The sequence below is a fragment of the Leptonychotes weddellii genome, chromosome 6 (assembly GCF_054177405.1).
Source record: "Leptonychotes weddellii isolate Sample4059 chromosome 6, ASM5417740v2, whole genome shotgun sequence".
In the NCBI taxonomy this organism is placed as follows: Eukaryota; Metazoa; Chordata; class Mammalia; order Carnivora; family Phocidae; genus Leptonychotes; species Leptonychotes weddellii.
In genome coordinates this window covers 105,746,260-105,764,189 of record NC_138374.1, presented here as the reverse complement: position 1 = coordinate 105,764,189, position 17,930 = coordinate 105,746,260, and the positions used below count along the sequence as shown (strand labels likewise).

General features: G+C 43.8%; 1 protein-coding gene across 1 annotated transcript in view; it reads right to left on the bottom strand.

The window, feature by feature from the left end:
* Positions 1-1,087: 1,087 nt before the first annotated feature.
* Positions 1,088-17,930, bottom strand: part of KCNH1 (potassium voltage-gated channel subfamily H member 1) — a 207,284-nt gene continuing 190,441 nt past the window's right edge. The window contains exons 7-8 of the mRNA XM_081823202.1: positions 6,706-6,905; positions 1,088-1,396 (exon numbers count right to left, since the gene is read on the bottom strand). Of these exons, the coding sequence (XP_081679328.1) occupies positions 1,091-1,396; positions 6,706-6,905 (506 nt within the window). The 3' untranslated portion in view covers positions 1,088-1,090. The remainder of the gene's footprint in view (positions 1,397-6,705; positions 6,906-17,930) is intronic.

Sequence of the window (17,930 nt, the reverse complement as noted above, 5' to 3'; positions counted from 1 at the left end):
AAGGCTTAAATGAAAATATGTATGTAAAATGCCTGGCACTGACTAGATGACCAAAATGATGGCTGGTACTTGATGGCTGGTCCCTTCGGAGAGCTAGACATGGCCCCAGTAAAGAGCTGTTCTGTAGCTGCCTCAGGCAATCAGATGACTCTCTCAAGGCCGCTGATGCTCAAAATGCTAAAGTACCAACATGTCCCCCCATGACCCCACTCCTCCCCCCATACTCCCTAGTTCAGTGTGTGGCACACGGGCTTCCTTGTTATCCAAGTGAGAAATCCTGCAGCCCTCATCCACTCTTCCCTCTCCCCAGCCCCCAGCCCCAGCAAATCCACCATTTGTTGATTCGACTTCTTAAGTGAGTCAACTCCATTTGCTTCTCTCCATCTGCCCACCACAGTGTCAGTTCGGGGCACAATCCACCTGCCCCTGGAGAGCATGTCTCCAACCTCCTCTCCCTACCACAGCCATCCCCCTGCAGTCACTACCCAAGCAGTAACTACAGTCATCTTTCTAAAGTTCAAATCCGACTGGGCCTCTCTCCTGCTTTAGACCCCTCACTGGCTCCCCGAAGTAAAGTCCAAGTCCCTTAACGTGGCTCCCAGAGCCTGCCATGATCTGCGCAGCATGTAGCCCCGCCCAGCCTCATCTCTCCCCGTGGCCCTTCTCGTTATTTTGCTCCGGCCGCGCTGAGGGGACGCACTGCGGTTCTGCAGATGCATCATGCTCTCTCTCTGCAGGGATTTTGCTCGCTGAGGACACGCCCTTGTCCCTTCACGTCTCCAGTCTGTAGGTTTCAGCTTAGGTATCACTTCTTCCAGGAAGCCTTCCAGACACTTGAATACTGAGTTAGATACTTCTTCCACTGTATGCAAGTGTCTGCTTATTTGCTTCTCTCCCCCAGCAGCCTGGGAGCCCACTGAGGACAAAACCCATTTTTGTCATTGAAATGCCCCAAGTGCCTGAGACAGCGACTAGCCCAGCAGAGGCACTCAAATGCTTGTGTGTTGGATAGAGGCGAGCGACTGGCCTTGCCCTGAGGAGCACTCTCTCCCCGGCTGGAGGCCGCAGTGGCACTGATCTGCTCAGTAGCTCAGCCAACCCTGGGCCCCAGAGGTGTATGCCCAGCAAAGGTAACACACTTACCTAGGATAGCCACAACCTCATCATCCTGGATCACCTCCAGGGAGCCGGAGACCACAAAGCACAGGCTGTCGACACTCTCTCCTGCATGGTAGATGAGGTCCCCCGGGGCACAGTGCACTGTCTGAAACTCCATGGCCAGGGCCCGCAGGCAGCCGTCGCTGGCCAGCCGGAAAGCTGGGTGTTCCTTGAACACCTTGCGGTTCAGGTGCACACAGATGTCAGCTCTCATGTCCTTGGGGCAGATCTGCAGAACCTGGCCGGGCACAGGAAGAAACAGCGTCAGGGTCCTCACTATGCTCCCCAGCCCGTGGCCCCTGACGACCCCAGGGGTAGACGTCACCCCCACCAGGCTAGACTGCACTCTTCAAGGCATGGGAAGACAGGACAGCCACAGTGCCTGTCCCAGTGGAACTTACGCTCTTGTGGGACAGTAAGCAGCGGGCACAGAAATCAGTGCTAAATGCTCAGAAGAAGGGCCAGAAAGTCAGGGCTAGGAGTACGCGGGACTCTGTACATTGATAGTTGGGGAAGGCTTGTCTGAGGAGGTGACATGTAAGCTGACACCTGAAAATGTGTCAGAGAACATTCCAGCAGCAAGGTCAAAGCTGTGAGGGGACCCGAGCAAGAACCAACGTGAAAGAGAGGCACGGGATAGGAGATGAAGTTTCGGGAGAATGCCAAGTACGCACACACGTAGAGACCTTAGGTTATGAAAAGCCTTTGATTTTATTCTGAGTGTGATGGGGACACACTGGAGGATAGTGAGCAGGGGAGGGACAAGACTAGGCTATCTTTGAAGAGGATCATCACAGCTAGAGAGTTGAGTTCGGGGGCCCTGACTATAAGGTGGCAAGGATGAAGCCAAGGAATTGGGTTAGGTCACTCCTGCAGGCAGCTCAGTGAGCAGTGAGGGGACCCGAACTGGGACGCAGTGAGGAAGGGTCCGATTCAGGATGTATTTTGAAGGTGGAGCTCACACTGTTGATGGTCTGAATATGTGTGTGGCTTAAAGAGAGTGATACAGTAACATTTAGTGAGCACTTACTTTGTGCCAGTCATTGCTAAGTGCTTTTAAGTCATTCATTCATTTCATATTTATTTACTGAGCACTTGTGATATACCAGGAATCATTCTCAGCTCTGAAGATGTAGCCATGAACAACAGAGACAAAAACCCTTGCCCCTGTGTAACTTACCATCTCGTGGGAGGAGACAAATCATAAGCAAAATAAGTGAAATTTAGCAATGATTTTACATTATTGTTATGTGCACTGAATAGCTAATTCAATCCTCACATAACCCGCTGATGTAAGTGCTAGTCTGCTACCATCTTACAGATAAGGGAACTGGGAGGCACAGGGAAGATAAATAACTTCCCCAAAGTTGCACAGCCAGAAAATGGCAGAGCTGGGCTCTCAAACTAGGTAGTCTGAGTCAGAGCCAGAGTTTAGATACTAACCATTTCCTACATTATGCGGCTGCCCAAAACAAAGGTACTTGTAATTCCACTCTTAGCATCTAGAAACTCAGGGCACAGTGAGAACTGTAAGAGGTCACATGGGTCTTATCTTTCAAAAAAGGAAAATTTCTTAGCCTTTTCTAGGGGGAGAAATAGTTCCCTGGATTAAATTTTTACAAGAAACCATTGCATGGCCCCTCCCATAGCAAGCATTAAGTAACACGTAGGACACCTTCAAGTGGAATTTTCCAGAGAAATTAGGAGTGTTCTTAAAATAATCCTTTGTCCCATCCTACCCTAGCGAGCAAAGCTGGGGGCATAAAATCAAACATGTTCAGTGAAGACATTTCCTTGGGGTGCTGGTTTCCCCTGCACCCTTGCTTCTCTGCTTCATGCAGGCCATCTGCCTCTGCGCCTGGAGTTCACCTTGGAATCTGGACGTTTCTCAGCCTCCTTCAAAACTCTGTGCAAGTCTCACCTTGCCTGTGACCATGCTGCTTGTACCCCACCCTCACAGGCACCCTTGGGCTCTGCATGGAAGCGAGTCCGTGGACAGAAGAGGTCCAACAGTCGAAATCCCAGCTCCTTCCCCTCCAAGTGGCCTAACGACTCTACACTTGAGTTTCTCCTATAAAATGCACACTGCTCACACCGGCTCGGGAGGATTAAGTGAAATGACATGTACCGGTACGTTTCCCCAGGGACAGTGCCAGGACCCGGGAAAGGGGCTCCGTACACACTGGTCCCCATGCTCTGTGTGCCTCTTCCTGCTCGTTCTGGGGTGGCGGGATGCTGAGGAAGTAAGCAGGATCTCTTCGAGAGGGGACGGAGCACTGACCGAGGCACAGGAGAATTCAGACAGCGAAAGCTTAGACTGAGCACTTGCTAGGTGTTTCCCTCCTTCCGGCTCATTGGAAAACAAGACTCCTGTAGAAATGCAGACTGAATTTGGATCCTTTCTCCCCAAGCAGAACACTAGGGAGTGGAGAACACTTGCATGTCATGTCAAAACAGTACCCAGCAGTTCAAAACCAACATTTGTTCTCCAGGTAAGTTCACCTTTCAATATTTGGTTTCCCCTGGGCTGGGCTTTGCTGGCAGAGGCCACTAGTGAACGAGGCCTTGGCATGGAGACAATGTTTTACTCATTGGCCCTGTTCCTGGATCCACTGGAAAGCATGTGTGAGGAGAGGGAAGCTGGGGGTCGAACAACCTGGTCTGCCATGGCCATCAGGCACCTCCATCATTCTCCTATTGGCTCCACACTGGGCAGCTTAGGGGGTCCTGAATCCTTCTCTCTGAGCTGAATGCTTCTCAGCTGCAGACCCCTTCCTGGGCACCTTCCCTTCTGTTAGGTCCTGAGGAGAGACCATCTCTGCTGGTTCTTCAGAACCTCAAAGGCCACAGGGAAATGTCATCATGGAGGCTCATGAAAACTCCCCAGGCTGGACAGGACAGACACATGGTTGAGAGAATAGACTTTAAAATCAGGCAGACCCGGATTCAATTCCTGACTTTAACGTTTACTATTCCTGCGAACTTGAAGCCATACTTAGCTTCTTTTCCCAAGTCTTCAGTTTTGAATGTGAGTACAGAATTCTTCTGAGGATTCCGTGAACTGGTATGTGGAAAGTGCTGGGGAAACGCCTAGCACACACGAGTGCTCAGTGCATGTGAGCTTTCACTTCTGATGTTGTTAGCACAGCGGAGCAGTGGGTCAGGCTGAAGGAGGCTCTGAAGTCCAGAAGGCCATAGATGAGGGGGCCTAGGAGGTTGGCCTTAGTACTAAAAAGCATCTAGTGTCCATGTGTTACAGACATGGAAACTGAGGCTCAGAGGAACAGGCGACATGCTCATGGTCACCAGCTAATTGCCGGTCAAATGAGAGGAGCCCAGCACCGCCTCTCCCTCCCCCAGACACACACCCCTAGGCTCCCATGGTCATCCCTGACCATTCTGACCCAGGATGGAGGGGACCACGGGACTGGACCCTTCCCCAGCAGCTGCCTGCCCCAAGCTTCTGCCAGGAAGAGCAACCACCCAGGCTAGGCTGGGCCCTGCAGTGAATTGCCACAGTATTCCCTCTTCCACCAAGGCCAGTACCTGGGGCAAATCCCAAAGCCTCTCAGGAAAGTGAGGCAGCAGGGAGGGACAGGGCGGGCAAACACTGCCAGTGCTGTCTCCCATGGGCAGCCACCCAGCCCAGCCCTGCAGTGGGGTGGGGAAGGGCTTCTTTCCAGACAACCAGATTTACAAATCTACCCTGGCTCCTGGGAAAATCTCCAGGGCTGAGAGATCAAAGTTGCTTTCTGCTCCAGCAGCGGCCAGGCACCCACAGAACCTACGTGCCTCGCTGAATGAAGCAAAAGCACCAGACACAGTTATGGCAGGAGGTTGGCGAAGCCAGGGACTCAGACCCACCCGACTGACGCCCTGCCCGGGTGAGAATTAGGGCAACTCCATCTGGACTCATCTTCTCATCCTTCTTCCCTCCAGTACATGTTTTAAATTAAAAAAAAAAAAAAAAAAAAAGTAATAGTAGGAGAAGCACAAGCTTCCAAGTCAGACAAAACCAGATTCAAATCCTGACTTTGCCATTCTTAATTCGACCACAGGCAGTTAACAAAACAAACTGGGCCTCTGTGTCCTCGTCTCTTACGTCGAAATAACAGCGGCTCCCTCCCAGAGTTGCTGTGGAGCATCACTGAAGCATGAATGCGGGGCCAGCACACAGAGAGCGCGATAAGTATCTGTTCCTAATGTGCGTTCAAGGCATGGTACCTGGGGCTACGGTGGCGAGCTTAGTATGTTACTGTTGTGATTATGGCCGATTTTCAACAAAACTGAATTATCGTTCCTTTTAAGTGGGAATCAATTAAATTGAGTTCAAGTTTTTCTTTTAAACTGTCAACTCTCAGCTAACTATTCTAATGGAGGAAGAGTAAGAGCAAGGACAGCTGATCCAAAGTCAGCTGAATTTGGCTTTGAATGTGTTATATTTTTGCAACAGCATTATCTTTCTGTTTTTCTTATTCTGACAATGAAAGGAATCAGAATTCCCCAAGTACTTAGAGATTGGCAGTAAAAGGAGAAGTGGGGTGGAAAACACTGAGAAGCAGAGAAAAACAGATCCAGGAAAACATGTTTGCTTATAGAAAATATACACAGGAGATAACTGAGAAGTGAATAGGAAGTCCACTGTATCTTTTCTCTGTTCTTCCCAGCCCCCAAAGTTTCTTCATTTTATTGAAATTCATCTAGAATAATGCAACTCTTAGAGAAAATAGGAATTTATGGCTGTTCCCATTTTACAGATGGGAAAACTGATACCTTAGCCTTAGAGAGATGTCTAACTGATGTTTTCCTCAAGCCAATGAGGAGTAAGGCACAAGCGCTTGAACAGTATTCACCAGACTTGTCTGATGAATAGGATCACCGGGGCACTTGTTAAAAATGCAGGTTTTTTCCTCACACCTCCCCCTCCTCTAAATCTGGATTCCATACATCTGGGATAGAGGCTGGGAATCTGTATTTAATGACCACGAATCCTGGGAATCTTTTCAGAGCTGAGACTACAGTGAGGCAACAGCCTTGGGCTAAAAACTCAGTAATCAGGACAAATTATAGTTTAATACAGTATTTTTAAAAATAAAAATTCATGCAAAAAAAATCCCCGATGAACAAAATATCAAAAATTTGAAAAAAAACAGACCCGTGGCTCTGCTGTACCATCTCAGAGCCTGAGGCCAAAGGAAAATCAGCCATGACGATGACCTCCCCCCAGGATGGCCCTGAGCCTTATCATCACACAAGTCTGGGAAATTCTGCTCCAGACAGTTAGACTTCTAATGCTTCTCTTCTCCAGGAGACACAGACTGTCTTTCCAGTTTCTTAAATAATGGCTCTTAATCTCTTAATTGCTGGTCCTTGAGCCAAGCCGATCTGGAAGCCACCAAAACCTCTGGAGGTAGGATGTGGGAACCCCAAACTACCCAAATGAATTCTGATGCACAGCCAGGTTTGAGAACCCCTTGCCCTAGGAGCGCCTCAGTTCTCCCTGGGAAAGCCGACACAGGGCTCACCTGAGTTTATCGCCCTCCTTACCTTCTCGGTGTCGATGCCTCTGGACATGGACCAGGTGGACACGATATAATCCATGACTCGCTCACTCAAGCCCTTTGGCACCTGGTAGAGTTTCAGGAAGTCCCGAACGCTGTTGAGCATCTCATGGTACCGGTTGGTGTTGGCATACATCTGCTGGAAAATGGTCGTCACATTTCCGAAGATGGTGGCATACAGAAGCGCTGAGGAGGAAAAGAGACAACACATTAGTGGGCCTTCAGCCAGAGCCCGAGAATGCCCAACTGGCCCAGAGCAGGCCAATGGCCAGAGCTGCCCTCTCCAGGACAGACTGTCCTGACCTCTTCAGAAGAACCTCACCCAGCAGCCTCTGGGAGTGGACCCAATTAAAGAGGCACCTGACAGCAGGCCACTAGGACAAACAGGTGGTAGGCAGGGCTAGGGTGGACAGGAACTAGCATGACTGCGGCCAGAGCTAAGAGGCAGAGGGCAGTGGCCGGGGGGTGGAGGGGTGGGCGGAGAAACATGAGCAGTGAGACCGCTTTATACTTCTTGCCACAAAAAGTTTGAGCCATGCCTGAGGCCACCAGTCAAATGTGTTATTCTGTATCAGCCCAGTTCCTAACCTATCAGCAAGTAATCTTTTTCAAGCCCTGCTAACGTGCGAAGAACTACGCTACCTGCCGAGGACAGGATGGTATAGGAAACACTCAGTCCTGGCTCTCATACTGCACACAATGTAGTGGAAGGACGGACCTTGAATACATCATCACAAGTAACGAAATAATATCAAGTCTGCCAAGAGCAATGAAGGATGTTATTTATAACTTGGCTTCACACTTATTGTTAAGGTCCATGTAAGTACAACAATCCACTCCACCGTGATGTGGCTCCTGGGGAGAAGAGCATGACGGTATGTGGCAAAAATAAAATCAAGGACCTCTGAGATGTGACAAGTACTTACTGCAGCTCGTCCTAAACTAGTGTCAGGAAGGAGGCCCACTATGTCATCACAAACCCCACCCTCTACCTCTAACTCCCATTTGTCACTTCCAGAAATCCTCCCCATGAAGGTGACCATGACTTCCTAGGTATATAAACCATTTTGCAACCATATGCATCTTCCTTTGCTTGTGCCTGTATGAGCTGCTTGAAGGCTGGACCCATCTTTTCCTTGCCATTGTATCCCCAGGAGCTAACACTACACCAGTACCCAATAAATATGTGTCAAATTATTTTTTAATAAATAATACATATATTATTATTTGTGAAGCTCACACATGTTTTTGCTTTTTTTAATTGAGTGATTGTTGACATATAATAAACGGCACCCTTAAAGTATACAATCTGAGAAACTCTGAAATATGTATACACTCACAAAACCATCACACAGTCAAGTCAGTGAACACTTCCATCACTTCCATCACTTTCCAAAATGTTTTGTCATGTCCCTTTACACTTCTTCTTGTTCCCAAGTGATTGTTAATATTTTCTGTCACCATAGGTTAGTCTGCATTTTCAAGAATGTTCTATAAATGTAATCATACAGTATGTACTCTTTTTAAACATTTTATTTAGATATAATTCATACACCATGAAATATATCCATTTAAAGGTGTACAATTCAGTGATTTTTATTATATTTTCAGAGTTGTGCAACCATTACTATGTCTAAGTTTAGAGTATTTCCATCCCCCTCCCAAAGAAACCCCCTACCCACTCTCAGTCATTCCCCACTCCACCCCTATTCCCTAGCCCTCGGCAACAAGTAATCTGCTTTCTGTCTCTATAGATTTGCCTACTCTGGACATCTCATATAAATTAAATCATACAATATATGAACTTCTACAACTTGCTCCTTTCATTTAACACAATGTTTTCAAGGTTCATCCATGTTGCAGCATGTTTTGTTACTTCATTCCCCTTTATTGTTGAATAAATAATGTTCAACAATATCGATAATCCACATTTCATTTATCCATTCATCAGTTCATGGGCATTTGGGTCATTTACTTCTCGGCTATTATGAATCATGCTGTTATGAAGTGTCATGAACAAGTTTTTGCATGAACATGTTTTCAGTTCTCTTGGGTAGACACCTAGGAGTGGAACTGCTGGGTCATCTGGTAACTATGTTTAACATTTTGAGGAACTGTCTTCCAAAGCCGCTGCACCTTGTTCTGTTCCCATCAGCAGTGTATGAGAGTTCCAAATATCTCCAACACCCCATCAACACTTGTTATTATCTGTCTTTTTGATTACTGCCCTCCTAAGGAGTGAGAACAGCTATCTCATCCTAGTTTGGATATGCAATTTCCTGATGGCTAATGATGTTGAGCATCTTTTCGTGTGCTTATTGGTCATTCTTATCTATTCTTTGGAGAAATGCCCACTTAAATCTTGCCTATTTCTCAGTTGGGCTGTCATTTTATTATTGCGTTGTAAGTGTTCTTTATATATTCTGGATATAAACCCTTTATCAGATAGTTATGATTTGCAAATACTTTCTCACACCACGTGGGTTGTCTTTTCACTTTTCTTTCTTTTTTTTTTTGTCTTTTCACATTCTTTTTAAAATTTTTTTTTAATTTTTAATTTTTTTAATTTTTTAATTTTTATTTTTTTAAATTTTTTATGTAGTGTTCCATGATTCATTGTTTGCGTATAACACCCAGTGCTCCATGCAATACGTTAATACCTTAATACCCATCACCAAGCTAACCCATCCCCCCACCTCCCTCTCCTCTAAAACCCTGTTTGTTTCTCAGTCCATAGTCTCATGGTTCATCTCCCCCTCCAATTTCCCCCCCTTCATTAGTGCTCACCATAGCACATACCCTCCCCAATGTCTATCACCCAGCCACCTCATCGCTCCCACCCCCCACCACTCCAGCAACCCTCAGTTTGTTTCCTGAGATTAAGAATTCCTCATATCAGTGAGATCATATGATACTTGTCTTTCTCTGATTGACTTATTTTACTTAGCATAATACCCCCTTGATGGTATTTGCACATAAACATTTTTAGTTTTGAGGTAGCACAATTCATCTGTATTTTTCCTTTGTACTTTTTTGCCTAGTTTCTTATACTCAGCGTAATTATTTTGAGATTCATCCATATTGTTGCATTATGAATACTTCATTCCTTTTTTTAAGGGAAAAAACATTTTTTTCTGAAATAAGTATAAATTCACAGAAAGCTGCAAAGATAGTACAAAGAGATCCTGTATACCCATCCCCCCACTTCCCCATTGGTTACATCTTATAGAAGTAGAGGACAATGTCAAAACCAGAAGATTTACACTGCTATGAAGTATGTGCATAACTGTGCCATTTTATCACCTGTGTATGTTCATGTAAGCAGCTCCCCATTCAGAAAACAAAACTGTCCCATCACTGTAGAAATCTCTCTTGTGCTCCCCCTTTATACCCACGCTCCCTCCGGGGAACCACGAGTCTCTTCTCTTTAATTATGCCATTTCAAAAACATTATATAAATGGAATCATGCAGTATGTGACCTTTTGAGATTGGCTTTTTACACTTAGCAAAATGCCCTTGAGATGCATCCATGTTGTTGTATCAATGGTTCATTCCATTTTGTTGATGAATACTGTCCCATTGTATGGAGAGGCCACAATAATTTCTTTCAAATGATCTTACTCAGGCTTAGCTGAAGACTGAGAGGGCAAAAAATCAGAGAGAAAGGTATGGATCTAGATGTGAGGGAAGGAAATCTTCAGTAGTCTGTCCACCAGGGCTGACTATGGCTGCGTAAGACACTGAGGACAAAATTCCACCTGAGAAGAATTATAAATGAGGATTGGAAAGAGCACTGCCAGTTCTAGAAAAGTACCGGGGAGTGGTATCCATCTGAACAAAAGAAGTGAAATAAAAGCAAAAGTAGTCAAAGCCTGAATAATGCAGACAGCCCTTGGAAGCTCATAAATAAGCTCATACACAAGAGGGTCAAATCTCCTGCTTCCTGCCTCCTGCAACACCGAGTGTTCTCAGAACCAGCCTCCCAGGGCCCGGGCTGGCTCCCCTGTTCCCAGCAAGTCTGACTCTAACTCGATAAGCCTCTATGGCAGTCCTGGCTCAGCTCTATTTTCTGGTCCACAATGAACCAGAGATCATGAATGAAGAGTAAGAGGTGCCTTTCTCAGGAAACTAATTTAATTTTGAGCTTAAAAATATAGTTACACCAAGTCAATACAGTAAGAATAGCTCTCTTGTCCACGGCTTAAGAACGAGACTCACATCTGAGGCACTGGTGTGCTGGTCAGACCATTAAGGCAAGGATGCCACATCTATCATTTACAACCCAGGGCTGTTCTCATGCCAGTCTGCTTCTGAGACATTCTAGAAGGTTAAAGGTCCTCAGGAGGGCCCTATTTAATTATTATTACTATTAGAAACATTATTACTATTAAAAATGGACAATCCGCTCAATGCCAGTTGTCTAATTTTATATGAAGTGAGGTTATACATTTTTCATGCATATATTTTATTTATTGGTATCTCTAAATAAAGTATTATGCCTTACATACTCACAACCTAACTGGGAGAGATTACATATAAACTCAGCTATCACTTGAATAGATAGATACTTGAGTGTGATGTGGGAAGCAAGAGAGGGAGATTGGAATGTCCCTGCTTAACAGAGCCTCACAGGGCAGATGATGCCCTGGGTGACTCTAAATGTGAATTAGTTGGGTCCCCCCACAGTAGGAAAGACCTTTCTCAATCCCAGGGCAAAATGCTGATTTGCCTAAGGGCAAGTTTCTTTCTCTCTTTGAGCAGTTTAGAATTAACACTGTATCATAGCAAGAGCCGTGAGTCATTCAAAGAAAAATAAACATAGTATTCTCTGGCCCTCAATTAAAAGTTGCTGTATGGAATTCAGGGGAAGGGTGGCAAAAATTTTTGTTTCCCTTTTTAAATTTTCATGTTTATTTGTGTATACATACACATACACATAAAGAGTTAAATGGCCAAAACATCTTTTGAATTCTTTACTCCCCTAGATATTCTTTCTTTTCACCCAATTTCCCATTCTGCAGAAGCACCCATTTTCCATTATATTAAGCTGATTGTTTTGCTATTGATCATTGATCTTCATAGTTCAAGGTCATTCTCAAATCACCATGTCCTTATATTTCAGTTTTAGGAATTATCTGTTGGCCTCTGAGAATTTAGCTCTCTCCCCCCCACTGCCCTCCAATCTCACACTCATTTCCCACACTTCTTCCCATTGTCCCATCCTCCAATGTGGTTATAGCATCATCTCGGCTAGATGATTATCTGTGCAGATATTATTGTAACTGGATGAGAGATATTCACAGCTAAGCCACATAGGATATTCAGGTCACTTTTCCTTTTTCCTATAGCTAATAATGGTCTTTTCGTTTGTTTAGTTTACTTATCACTGATTTGACTCCAAATTCTCCCACAAATAAAGTCTCTTCTTAATATATTAAAATTCGTTAGTTAGCCTATCAATTTCATTTCCATAAAGAAATCTCTCCTGAGGGCACCTGAGTGGCTCAGTTGGCTAAGCATCTGACTTTTTTTTTTTTTAAGGATTTTATTTATTTATTTGACAGAGAGAGATAGCGACAGCAGGAACACAAGCAGGGGGAGTGGGAGAGGGAGAAGCAGGCTTCCTGCTGAGCAGGGAGCCTGATGCGGGGCTCGATCCCAGGACCCTGGGATCATGACCTGAGCCGAAGGCAGACGCTTAATGACTGAGCTACCCAGGCACCCCAAGCATTTGACTCTTGATGTCAGCTCAGGTCTTGATCTCAGGGTTGTGAGCTCAAGCCCCACATTGGGCTCCATGCTGGACATGGAGCCTACTTAAAAAAAAGAAAGTAAGAAAGAAAAGAAAAAAGAAATCTCTCCTGGAGGCTTCTGAACCGTTCCGTTGCCAGCTGTATGGGTGACCCTGCCCCAGCACCCTGGGAAGAAGCTTCACTTATTTGGGTTAGATCCCCTGATTCCTGTATCCCATGTCTTTCACCCTCTTGGCTTACTCGTTTTTGCTGGTAAAAGACATCTTTTTATAGTTTTCTGAGAAAGGGTATATGGGAGCAAAATTTTTGAGACTTAATGTTTACTGTTACAATCAATTATTAGCTGAGCAAGGGGTAGAATTCTAGATGTGAAATCATTCCACTCGTTTCTCAATGGAAGCATGCCTCCATTGTCTTCTCTTGCTGTTGAGAAGACAAAAGCATTCAGATCCTTCATCCTTCATACTGAACCTGTTTTTTCCTCTTGAGAAACTCTTTTTCCACAATGTTCTGAAAATTCATAATGGTGTGCCTTTTGCTGTGGCTCAGTTCTCATCCATTGTGCTGGGCTTTCAATAAGTCCTTTCAATCCGGAAATTTATGGCCTACATTTCAAGGAAATTTTCTTGGGTTACTTCATTTTCTTTCTTTCTTTTTTTAAACTTGCCTCCAGCAGATTAAAGTGAAAATTAAAGGGAAAGAGAGGAGAGGAGAAGAAAGGAGAGGGGAGGGAAGAGAAGAGGGGAGGGGAGTGGGAAGGGGACAGAAGAGCAAAGGAAGTAAATATGGAGGGTGGTGACAGCGGTGGATGGGGTGATGGAAGGATAAGCATCATAAGGACACTTTTTATTTCTAGTCAGCTTTTTTTTAATCACTTAAAATAAAATTCTTCACAGTTTCTCAAAAGGTAAGGGAGAAGAAAAATTGAGAGACTGTTATATTTTATGAACCCAAGATGGAGGAAAACCCTAGACGGAAGCAGCAAATTAAGGGCATTGGAAATGGAAGTAAAGCAGGTAGGTCAACCTTGAGGATCTTCGGTGGAACAGAGAAGAGACGTTACAGGTGCGAGTTTGGAAATAAGAAGTATGTTTAGCTGGCCGCAGTTCCAAAGCTGCTAGTTTATTCTCTGTTTATGCTTAACCTGCTGTCCAGCTCCCGGGTCTCCTTAGCACCCCAGTCTAGAGCCAGTGGCCATACCACTCCTCCATCTCTCATCACTGTCTCTTTGGGACATCTACTCCAGCTTCTTGAAGCGAGACAGGCACTTAATCTGCCTGCTGTCAAAAGGGAGTGAAGATGTGAAGCCCCTATCCCTGTGTTAGCAGGGCCTCTCTAGGCGTCCTGGGTGACTGGCTTCTGCAGAGCTGTTAGAAACTCAGTGCATACTTTCCATAATCAGTGGGGCAAACAGACTTGTGGGCTTCTTTAGGAAGTTGGTCATTATTCACAAAATTACTCCTGTTGGAAAATGTTCCCCAACTTCTAAACAACTTTGCAGAGCATAATTTACTCCTAAACTCAAGAAGGCTAAAAAAGAAAAAAAAAAAAAAAAGCTATTTCTACAGGTATATCAAAGCTTAGAGATAAAGGACTAATGAGTCTTTTTCCTCTTTGTAATAATTTAAAAATCATTGCTCTCTGTGGGTAGTTTATGGGTTTATTCAAACTGACTTTGTTCTATACAGAATTCCAAAAGATATACTAAAACAGAATTTAAAGAAGACTCTACTCACACTATCCTTGTTTCTGACTCTTAATTCCCAGCAGAAGGTCATTAGGCCTTTGTTAGCCTTTATGACCTGGCCACTCCATTTGGCAGTGATGGGAACATGCTGGTCATGGAAGATGAGTTGATATGGATAAAGCCACATTGACACCTCTGACATCTTTCTTTTCCCCTTTGATGCCAAATACAGAAAAAGACTAAAAAAGCATGGGCTCAATGATACACTGAGGGAATAAATATTGATGCAAGAAAGAAATCAGGTAAAAACATAACCATTTTGTAAAGAGAATCCTTAAAAATGGAGGTAGGCTTTCAAAGTCACATTGGTAAAAGATTCTCTTGGTCCCATCGTTGGTTTCCTCCAGTTTTATTGGGACATAACAGACATATAACGTTGTATTAGTTTAAGGTGTATAACACAATGATTTGATATATGTATATATTGAGAAATTATTTCATACGTTTAGTTATATAGTTAATAGTTTAGTCACATAATTAATTGGATTATTTCTTTGATGGTTTTTTTCCCCTTCATTTCTATTCTTTTTTTCCCAGATCTCCTGTTAATCAGGTGCTGGACTCCTAGATTAATCTAATTTTCTTATTTTTCTCTCCAGTTTCTTCCTATCACTTTATGGGAGATTTCTTCAAATTTTATCTTCTGTTCCTTTTGTTTGTTTAAGAGAGAGAGACAGCATGCACATGAGGGGGAAGGGACAGAGGGAGAGGGAGAGAGAGGATCTTAAGCAGCACAAGACCAAGCCCAGTGCAGGGCTCAATCTCACAACCCTGAGATCACGACCAGAGCTGAAATCAAGAGTCAGATGCTCAACCAACTGAGCCACCTGGGTGCCCCATCTTCTATTCCTTTTATTTAATTTTCATTCGATATCATACTTTTCATTTTCATCAGTTTCTTGTTCACTAAATTTTGCTTTTTAATAGCATTCTGTTCTGTTCCATTGACATTGTTTTTTATCTTCTGAGAATATCAATAATAGATATATTTTTAAGTTTTATTATCCCTGCTTGGTCTTTATTTCCTCATTTATTTGTGTTTGCCTGCCTTTCAGATTAAAAATATATGGTAATCCTTAGATGCCTGCTCATATTTAAGAGTGGGACCCTTGTGTGTATGAGTGGGGGTTGTCAACTATGAGAATTCACTGTAGGGTGACCTGGCTGGTGTTTGTGTTGAAGAAACTATGGTGCCATCAACTTTAGGATTGTCCTTTTGGACTTCTCTGAGTTCCTAGAGAAGTCCTCAGTCTCCTGTCTGGAGAAGGGTATTTGGGGGTCTAGATGCTTCTTTTTTTAAAGAATTCTGGTTCTGTGTTCTAAAGAAATATTGTAGAAATTCTTAATTTGGATCTATTTATTAGGAAGAGTTTCAGTTTTCTTCGGCTGCCAGTGTGTTATCCTTCTTTACCATAAAACCTAGGATAAGATTTCCGTTCACATATGATCCTCTTAGACTCTTTTATATTTGGAAAATTAAAATCTTTCTTTGGGGGGAAATTTGTGGTTATTCTGCCAGAACAGATCATGTATTAACTTGTAGATTCAGTGGTTTGATTCTGTTTAGTCACTTGCTTATGTTTCCAGAAGGATTTCTTGTATTGGTGAAAATAAAGATGGTTGGGGAGGAGGGATATTTTTGTTCTTGATGTACCCTGTTTTAAAACTAGAAATCTGTCCTGTGGCATGCAAAAGAAAGCGAATTATTTTTAAAAGAAAAAAATGCTTTTTTTTTTTTTTTTAAGAGAGAGAGAGCATGAGCAAGCGGGGAGGAAGGGTGGAGGGCAGAGAGAATCTTAGACTCCACGCCTAGTATGGAGCCTGATGTGGGGTTCGATCTCATGACCCTGAGATCATTACCTTAGCCAAAATCAAGTCAGACGCTTAACTAACTGAGCCACTCAGGCGCCCCTGGGAGGGGTCTAAATGCTTCTTAAGCAAACTTTCAACCCGCCCTATTCTTAGCCCACCCTTCACCCTCCCTTCTAATGGCACTGTTGTCATAATGACTGAATCTTTGGGGAAGTTCTGCTGTAAATCAAATTATTGTTTAGATTTCCCTTCTGTCACCTTATAGTTCAGCTTTCTTTGGTCTGCCAAGTCAATCACTGCTTTCTAGCTTTCCAATTTGTGTTACTCACCTCTCGTGCTCTTTGTCCTAATGCATTAATGCTCTAAAAGGACCTTTCCTTTGTTGTTGCTTTAGTAGGGTTTCAGGAGTGATCAGATACAAATGTGTGTGTTCAGTCAGCCATGTTTACTGACAGCCATATTAATGGTTTGCAAAGGCAATTAGGAATTGCTGGCTCTGGCCCAAGGTGACCCCCCCACAAAATTGAAAAACAGTTTCCAAATCTTCAAAGCCAAGATCTCAGAGCAATGTGGTAATCATAAAAAATAACACAACCTAAAGGTGGGTACCATCAATACTTGGTAAAAAAAAGAAAATGAAGTCCAATATCAGAGAAACAGCATGCAGAGAGGCCAGAACCAGGATCTCTCTAACTCCAAGGCCATACTCCACTAAATCACCTACTCCCAAGTTTCAGTGTGTGTCAGAATCCCCTGGAGGACATTTCACACAGTTCTGGGCCCTTAACCCCAGAGTTCCTAATTCGGTAGGTCTTGGGTGGGCCCTAGAGAATGGATATCTCTAACAAGTTCCCAGATGATACTTTACTGCTGGGAACTTTGAGAAGCATGGTACTATGATTTTCTATCCTCTTTCACAATTCATGTTTTATTTCAGACTATGTTGTCAAACTCTATGGACATAAATGTTGGTTTTGATTTGTTCTTTATGGTCAAGGCCCGTTACATTATTCACCAATTTCTTTTTTTAGAGTAGGTTTAGACAGATGAAAAGGAGAGAGTTACTTTTCTATAAAAAGCCCATTTCCAGGATATAGACTATAATACTTACCCCCTCCCCCTCCTCCTTCCTTTTCCCCTCCCTGTTCCCCACTTCAACTCTACTCCCACCCTGGCTATCCTGCCACCCCCATACCTCATAGATGCCAACAGGAAAAACCAAGGAAGCAGAAGCCCTTTCCAAACCCTGCTTTTGAACCAGATAATGCCTCAAATTATATATCTATTAAGATTATGCCTTACTGCTGCTTATTTTGTTTTAAATTTAATTTTATTATGTTATGTTAGTCACCATACAATACACCATTAGTTTTTGATGTAGTGATCCATGATTCATTTTTTTCGTATACCACCCAGTGCTCCATGCAGTACGTGCCCTCCTTAATACCCATCACCAGGCTAACCCATCCCCCCACCTTCCTCCCCTCTAAAACCCTCAGTTTGTTTCTCAGAGTCCATAGTCTCTCATGGTTCATGTCCCCCTCCGATTTCTCCCCCTTCATTTTTCCCTTCTTTCTCCTAATGTCCTCCATGTTATTCCTTATGTTCCACAAATAAGTGAAACCATATGATAATTGACTTTCGCTGCTTGACTTATTTCACTTAGCATAATCCCTTCCAGTTGATCCATGTCGATGCAAATGGTGGGTATTCATCCTTTCTGATGGCTGAGTAATATTCCATTGTATATATGGACCACATCTTCTTTATCCATTCATCTGTTGAAGGGCATCTCGGCTCTTTCCACAGTTTGGCTATTGCGGACATTGCTGCTATGAACATTGGGATGCATATGGCCCTCCTTTTCACTACATCTGTGTCTTTGGGGTAAATACCCA